The following is a 9072-nucleotide window of genomic DNA, read 5'->3' as shown; positions in this document are numbered from 1 at the left end:
GAACCGGGCCTGGGCCTCCCCTAGGTCGACTCAGCCTCAAATGAGTACCTGGTGCGGTGTGTAAACATCGCCACTGGGGAGACAAAGGCGGTCGGGCGTGGTGCTGGCCACCCACCCCCTCGTGTACCGTTCCGGCCTTCATAGGTGCTCGCTAACAGCACTTGCCCCTACAGTCTGTTAAGGCTATACGGGGGATCTTTGTCTTTGTGTGTTCACGTGTGAGGGGAGCGCTCACGGCCAACGTCGATGACGAATCTCTGCACCTGTGCTGTGGCCTAACCCTAGGTCGACTCAGCCGAAACAATCATTACGAAGGCCTACGGGACGCTACGAGGTGGCCAGCACCACTCCCGACCGCCTTTGTCTCCCCCAATGCCGACCTTTTTTTGCGTGTGCGTTTGATTACACAGCACAAACAGGTCAATGATTTAAGGCTGAGTCGACCTACGGGATATGCGGGGACCAGTTCCCGCGTGCGTCACCGATGTTGCCATTCAATCACCATAGGTGCTCTCTAACAGCACTTGCCCCAACAGCTATGTGCAGGCTATACGGGGGGCAGCTTTGTCTTTGTTGGCTTGTGGAGGGGGGGGGGGTTGGAGGGGGGTTGGAGGGGGGGGGGTTGGAGGGGGGGGTGGAGGGGGGGGGTGGAGGGGGGGGTGGGGGGGGATTCGCTCCCCTCGATATAAACCGCGCGCGACGCTCTGCGCTCACTCCGTAACTCCAGGGCCACACGTGTGATCATCCCGCCCCTGCCCGTTCATCCCACACAGCATCTGCAACCAACCACCATCATCATCATCATCACCACCAACATCATCAGCAGCAGCAGTGCCGTCACCAACACCATCGTTGTCATCATCTACCTTGGCATTCATGGTCGCAGCAGCTTTGGGCGGAGCTCTTATCAATGCCATCATCAACATCATCATCATCAACATCATTATCATCACCAACATCATCATCATCACCAACATCATCATCACCAACAACATCATCATTATCATCATCACCAATATCATCATCAACATCATCATTATCACTAACATCATCATCACCAACAACATCATCATCATCATCACCAACATCATCATCACCAACAACATCATCATTATCATCATCACCAATATCATCATCAACATCATCATCATCACCAACATCATCATCACCAACAACATCATCATTATCATCACCAACATCATTATCACCAACATCATCATCATCATCACCAACATTATTTGTGAGGTCGCAATAAGCAGCAGCAGCATGTTAATATTGTCACGGAAATAATAATCAAAAATCGTCGTCATCGTCATAATCACAACTTTTGGTTATTTTCCATCACGAAGTTCATCATAAATCATCTTCATCGTTATAATTTATCCTTATCAATAGTCACGGAGCCCCTCGTCATTACGCATTGCAGTACCATTAATTACATTTCAAAATAACAATCACCATCATCAGAGTATGTATTCACAGTCGTCACGGATGTTGTCTTAAGCACATCATTAAATAATTGATGACGCTTCATCACAATCACAATCATCATCATCAGCAGCAGCAGCGTGAACCTCCGAATCAATCATCGCCGCCCCACGATGTTCAACCACACCCAGTACCCGTACAACTGCTTCAACTTCGACGACGATGATGGGCTGGAAGACAGCGATGATAAAAGATCGAGACCGCCATACAGGTACGTGCAAGTACACACAGACACGTGCAGGTACGTACAGGTACATGCACACATAAAAGCAAAGGTCCCCCGTATAGCCTTCAGCAGACTGTTGGGGCAAACGCTGCTAGCGGAGCAGCTATTGAGTGAGTTCCGATCACCATCAACACAGAAAACTCACAAACCGTGCGTGCACACTCACATGCGCATGCATACATACACCACACGATACAAAGATCCCCCTTATAGCCTCAACAGACTGTTGTGGCAAGCGCCGTTAGCGAGCAGCACCTATGAAGGCCGGCACGGCACACGGAGGGGGTGGGGTTAGCCGGCACTACGCCCGGCCGCCTTTGTCTCCCCCGTGGCGACGTTTGCTCCAGGCGACCTAGGGGAGAGGCCCAGGAACGGATCAGATGCGGGCCTGCCAGCCGGGATCGGAGCTCGGCTCGCAGGGCTCGTAGCGCGGCGCGCTAACCGCTGCACCACCGCTCCCGGTGACTCTCGTGCCAGGCTAGGGGCACTTTGAGGTCACGTGATGTGTGGGAAGGCTCATTGGATGAGGGTCAAGGGACAGAGGCAGGTGTCGCTCGATCGTGATGATGGTGATGATCGTGATGATGGTGATGGTGAGGATCGTGGTGGTGATGGTGAGAGGATCGTGATGATGGTGTAGATCGTGATGATGATGGTGATGACGGTGATGATGGTGAGGATTATGATGATGATGGTGGTGATGATGGTGATGACGGTGATGATGGTGAGGATCGTGATGATGATGATGATCGTGATGATCGTGATGACGGTGATGATGATGAGGATTATGATGATGATGGTGATGATGGTGAGGACCGTGATGATGATGATCGTGATGAATGTTGATTGGTTTTAATATGTTTAGGTGTGGGATTCAGAAGTTTTTCACGAATCTGTCCGTGATCCAGCAACCCCTTCTAGAGCGTCTCTCGCGGCGTTCAATGCGTCATCTCTCGCCCGCCCCTCCGTGTGTGTTCCATAAGATTTCCGCAATTCCCTTCGTGCTACACCAACCCACTCACCTCTTCCACCTTCGTAATCACCAGCGGACTAGTCACTAATTGCCACGTTCTTGTTTACGTGACAAACCTTAGCAATTGGCTGTGTCGGGTGGTGGCGGGTTTAACGACGCATTTATAATTTACGCGATAATATTGGTCGCGAAGGCCCTGCTACCTGTTAAACTCTTCCACCTTGTGGCTCGCTTTTTCTCGCCGTCTCTCTCTCTCTCACCTGTCCCAGCTGGACATCTGTGCAAATCAAAAGCTTCACAGCTCAAAGGATTCCTCCAGGATAAATATGTCGATGATTCCGATTATCTGTGCATCAACCACCGAAAAGCGGTGGCTAACTCGTCTCGCCGTCTCTCTCACCTGCCCCTTACTGAACATCTGGGAAAAAACCCAAGAACTTTATAGATCATCGGATTTCCTCCAGCATGAATATGTTGATGATTCCGATTCTCTGTGCATCAACCTCTAAACTCTTCCACCTTGTGGCTCGCTCGTCTCGCCGTCTCTCTCTCACCGGTCCCAGCTGGACATCTGTGCAAATCAAAATCTTCACAGCTCAAAGGATATTCGGATGATTCTGATTCTCTGTGCCCCCCCCCCTCCCCCAAACGCAGCTACGTGGCTCTAATCGCCATGGCGATCCGGCAGAGCCCAGAGCGCCGTCTCACTCTCGCCGACATTTACGACTTCATCCGCTGCAGTTTCCCCTTCTACCGCTCGGGAACCGCGTGCCGCCAGCAGGCGTGGCAGAACTCGGTGCGGCACAATCTCTCCCTCAACAGCTGCTTCCGCAAGGCGAGTTCGTGCCACGCGCACCCGTGCCACGCGCACCCGTGCCACGCGCACCCGTGCCACGCGCACCCGTGCCCCGCGCACCCGTGCCACGCGCACCCGTGCCACGCGCACCCGTGCCACGCGCACCCGTGCCACGCGCACCCGTGCCACGCGCACCCGTGCAGCCCATCCATTCTAGATTTGAAGCTTTCGTGACTGCAAGGATTCATTCTTAGGTTTTTTTCAGTAATGTCACGTAGGTAAAAAAATTTTAAATTAATAAAAGTAAAATAAAAATAGAAGAAAAAATAATAACATAAAATAAAAATCACGACGTTTCGGAAGCAACACAAGCTTCCGTCTTCAGGTGGAACCGTCACAGCACGATAGCTGTATCAAGTAAATGAGCCGTCGTGATTTTTATTTTATTATTTTATTATTTTACTTTTATTAATTTTAATTTTTTTTACCTACGTGACTTTAACGAAAATACCTAAGAATCAGCCCATACAGTTGACGGACGAAGCCGGTTGCGGGGCCCAGTAGCATATGTTATGAAGGCCCCCCCCCCCGCCCCCCTGAATTTAAATTAAATAACAAAAAAACACGTAAATTTCGATGTAAAGCTTTCGTGACTGCACGGATTCATATTCGTGGATCTTTCGGTAAAGTCACCTGAGGACGGCTGCTTGTGTTGTGGCCGAAACGTCGTGAGAATTTGATTGTTTTATTTTTATTATTTTATTATTGCCCTTCTACGTGACTTTACCGAAAGATTCAAGAATATAAAAACACGTGAATATTAAAACACGTAAAAAATTACTTGTATAGTAAAGTAATTTATTCTTTGGGGGTCTTTAGGTAAAGCCACGTAGATAGAAAAACATTTTTTAAAAATATATGAATTCCTGCAGTCACGAAAGCTTTAAGTCAAAGTTATTTTATTGTTTCATTTGCTATACAGCCAGCTAATACGACAAATCGCTAACCTTAAACACCCGGTCGTTCGTAAAAGTTGAAGGCGGTATAGTACTATAGTAACAGAGCAAGTGCAGAATCACTGAACCGGAATTGATAGCTTGAAAGCATTTAGCGCGGGGCCTTTGAAAGTGCGGGGCGCGTAGCTACTACTTGTGTAGCTACTACATATGTAGCTACTACTTGTGTAGCTACTACATATGTAGCTACTTGTGCTACTGGCATCATCCGGCACTGATCCCATCCCATCCCCACCTACTCCCTCAATCCGCGACTGGCCAAACATTGAGCCGCGTTCCATCCCTGGTTCGTTCGTTTCTCAAATCCGCTCGTCTCTGGCGAGGCTCGCGGCAGCCGACGGCATGCCCATGTTTACACGGCAATTGCCCAATGATCGCTCGTTACAAGCAACAACAACATCCCAGACAATCGGCGACGCGCGGCCGATTCTGTTGCTTGTTTGTCTCTTGTCACGACTACCGAGATGCCGAACGCAACACACACACTCGGTTCGAAGGCGTTGTAAAACGACCGGTCGACGCCTCTTCTCTTGGGATCGCCGCCTCTGCCATCGCCGTGACTCCGTTAAGGAGGAATCGGTTGGTGGAGGCTCGAAACGACGCACGTGCCAGTGTACCTACTTATTGTTTTGTGAGGTCGCTCGCTCGCTCGCTCGGTCTCTCGGTCCACTTGTCCCGGGGAAGGTCGCGGTGGCAGCAGCGTGTTGGGCAGTGGCGGTCTACACCCCTCTTTATCCTGGCGATAGACTCTAGAACTACATTACACTACTATTCACTACTATACACTACACACTACTACTACACTATACACTACTATACATTATACACTACTACTACACTACACACTACTACTACACTACACACTACTATACACTACTATACATTATACAGTACTACTACACTACACACTACTACTACACTACACACTACTACTACACTACACACTACTACTACACTACACACTACTACTACACTATACACTACTATACACTATGCACTACTATACAGTATTACTACACTATACACTACTACACCATACACTACACTATGCACTACATTATACACTACTATACACAGCCTCTATCTCTTCCTGGGGGAATTCCCTGGCGTGTCCAGGCCAGCCGAGCGACGTCGTCCCACCACTACACTATACACCACTACACCATACACTACACTATACACCACTACACCATACACTACACTATACACCACTACACCATACACTACACTATACACTACTCTACACAGCCTCTCGCTCTTCCTGGGGGAGTTCCCAGGCGTTCCCAGGCCAGCCGAGCGACATCGTCCCACCAGTACACTATACACCACTAAACTACACTATACACTACACTATACACTACTCTACACAGCCTCTCGCTCTTCCTGGGGGAATTTCCAGGCGCTCTCAGGCCAGCCGAGTGACGTCGTCCCACCACTACACTTTCCACCACTAAACTACACTATACACTACTCTACACAGCCTCTCGCTCTTCCTGGGGGAATTCCCAGGCGCTCTCAGGCCAGCCGAGTGACGTCGTCCCACCGCCAGCAGCAGCAGCAGCGTGGTCCTGGGCCGGCCCCGAGGTCTGCTGCTGCTGCTGCTGCTGCCCGGTAGAGTTCCATCCTTACCGGGTGCCCCAACAACCAAGATCATTTGGTTTAATTAAACTTTATATATTTTTTAAACAAATATTTAGTTTATTAACTCCTCGCTGCCGCGTCTGTCTGTTGGCCGAGTCACCCTTCAAAACGGAGTTGTCGCGGCTCAAATGGGCAATTTTACTCGGATAATAAACTTCTGAATCTACTCGGAGCACTTGCCCCCAACGTTCCGTGAAGGCTATTCGGGGCACCTTTGTCGTTGTCTTCACAGGTGCCAAGGCCAGGAGGAAGCGGCCAGGGCAAAGGGAATTTTTGGACATTTTCTGCAGGATGTGAAAACATGTTCGAACTGTTTGAGAATGGGAACTTTCGTAGGCGGAGGAGGCAGCAGCAGCATCATCAGCAACAGCATCATCAGCAGCATCAGAAACAGAACAGCAGCAGGGTGCTTCGTCGTGGGAACAGCAGTCAGCAACTTCATAAGCAGCATCAGCAGCAACAGGGCAATCATCATCATCAGAATCATCAGCAACATCAGACTCATGATCAGCAGCAGAATCATCAGCATCAGCAGCAGCATCAGCAGCAGCATTGTCATCCGCAGCAGCAACACCAAGATCAACAGACGCAAAGTAATCAGCAGCAGCAGCAGCATATTAATTACCACCACCATCAGCAGCATCATCATCATCATCACCAAAGTTATCATGACCAGCAGCAGCAAGGGCAAAAGGAACAACACAATTATAATCATCAGCAGCAGCATGAACAGCAAATTCATCATCAGCAGCAGCAACAGCAACAGCAAAATCATCACCACCATCACCACCAGCATAGCCATCATCAGCAGCAGCAAGGGACAGGCATCATCAACTCTTCTGCGCTGCCTGCATCGTCCATTGTGTTCGCGGACAAAGACGGTCTCCGTTGTGGGTCGTCCACCACCACCACCACCATCAACAACGACGACAACGACATCACCACCACTGCCACCACCAGCACCAGCAACACGAGCATCAGCACAAGCATCAGCAGCAGCAGGAGCAACAGCACGACGAACTCAACAAGCGCTCGGATCTCGTTCAGCATCGAGTCCATCCTGGCGGGGCGAGGGTTCTCAGCGCCAGCGGCTGCCGTCACGTGGAGCGCGCCCGGCTGGCCCGTGCCGGGCCTCTCGTACGGCCACACAGGGCCCGGCGTGGTCGGCCACCACGACACCGCGTGGTGACCATTAAGCGACGGCGATAATAATGATCACTTACACTCCCCCCATCACCCCCCCCCCCCCCAGCTATCTCCTCCTCCCCCCTGTCAATCCCCCCCCTCCCTATCACCTCCTATCAACCCCCCTCCCTCCTTCCCTATCACTTCCGGTGGTGCGGTGGTGGTGGTGCGGTGGTGGTGGTTCTGGTGCGGTGGTGGTGGTGCGGTGGTGGTGGTAGTGGGGCGGTGGTGGTGTGGTGGTGGTGGTTCGGTGGGGCGGTGGTGATGATGGTGCGGTGGTGCGGTGGTGGTGGGGCGGTGGTGCGGTGGTGGTGGTGTGGTGGTGGTGATGGTGGTGGTGCGGTGGTGATGGTGGTGGTGTGGTGGTGATGGTGGTGGTGTGGTGGCGGTAGTGGTGGTGCGGTGGTGGTGGTGTAGCGGTTAGTGCGCTGCGCTCCGAACCCCGGCGAGCCGGGTTCGATTGCCGCTCACGGCCAACACCGGTGACGATTATCCCGAGCCGGTGCTGGGCCTCTCCTAGGTCGACTCAGCCTCAAATGAGTACCTGGTGAGGTGTGCAAACATTGCCACTGGGGAGACAAAGGCGGCCGGCCGTGGCGCTGGCCACCCACCCCCTCGTGTGCCGTGCAGGCCGTCATAGGTGGTTCTCGCTGACAGCACTTGCCCCTACGGTCTGTTAAGGCTATACGGGTGATCTTTGTATTTGTCTTTGTTGCTGAAGCAGTGATACATTCGGCTGGTTTGTTTCACGTGACAGATGTGTGGACTGGCTGCGTGAGATGAAGGAGGGTTGTGCGGCACACATTCTTCGTGAATTTTATTACAAATTTTTAATTGTCATCTCAAAAGGAAGAAAAAGAAGAAACCCCGATATTATTAATGATCATACTTAAAATATTAACCTTGGGAATAAACAATTCAATGTTTTAATGCCAGTGTTAATATCAGCGAAATATCCTAGATTTGAGGCTTTCGTGACTGCAAGGATTCACACTTTGGTTTTTTCGGTAAAGTCACGTAGATATCTTCTTCAGGACGCTTGTGTTGCGCCCGAAACGTCGTGATTTAATTTAGTTGTTTTCATTCATTTTATTTTAATTTTAATTTTTTACCTACGTGACTTTCCGAAAAGACTAAAGAGTATCAGCGAAATAACCCGATGTGCCCTGAATTTTTGGGCCACAACTTTACACTGTGTGATATCCCCCGTATCCACTCGATGGGGCTCATTGGCTTGGCTGATTCGAACAAAAATCCAACAACACAAATTTAATATCGCAAATGTTTATCCACGCCGTTACTGCGTGTCTGTTGTTGATGTTGTTTTATCTTCGTTTTTTTTTTCTTTCTCCAGCCCGCCTGCACTATTATTGCGTTCTGATGCCGATGGATGTCTCTTGTCATTTTGCAGATTTCACAAATGTTGTTGGCATTAGCCTCTTCGCTTTTACAAAAATCAATCGGCAGTTCCTCAAGCGGTGGATGGTGGTGTCACGCCGTACTCCGAGTGGCTGACCAACACGTATATAATATGTATGTACGATATTTTAAAAGTGCTGCCCGCTACTGCGTGAACGACGGCTCACTTTAATGGATGTTCGGAGGTAGCTCTGTATTGTCAACTTTCGCGAGCCGCTCTCTCAACATCTCGCGACGCGACCCAGATAGCACAATCGTAACAAAATGTTGGGAACATTACATTGTTAAACAACAACAACAACAATAACAAAAACAAACTGCTAAACAC

General features: G+C 50.1%; 1 protein-coding gene across 1 annotated transcript; it reads left to right on the top strand.

Annotated features, from left to right (window-relative positions):
- The first annotated feature begins 1209 nt into the window (after positions 1-1209).
- Positions 1210-7329, top strand: LOC144730167 (forkhead box protein L3-like). Its single transcript, XM_078610767.1, has 3 exons — positions 1210-1699; positions 3342-3680; positions 7188-7329. Exons 1-3 carry the CDS (start codon positions 1602-1604, stop codon positions 7327-7329), a joined length of 579 nt encoding a protein of 192 aa, XP_078466893.1. The 5' UTR covers positions 1210-1601.
- Positions 7330-9072: the final 1743 nt, after the last annotated feature.

This window comes from Lampetra planeri, chromosome 35 (assembly GCF_965212315.1).
Source record: "Lampetra planeri chromosome 35, kcLamPlan1.2.h2, whole genome shotgun sequence".
Taxonomy (NCBI): Eukaryota; Metazoa; Chordata; class Hyperoartia; order Petromyzontiformes; family Petromyzontidae; genus Lampetra; species Lampetra planeri.
This window is presented reverse-complemented; position numbering and strand designations above follow the sequence as displayed.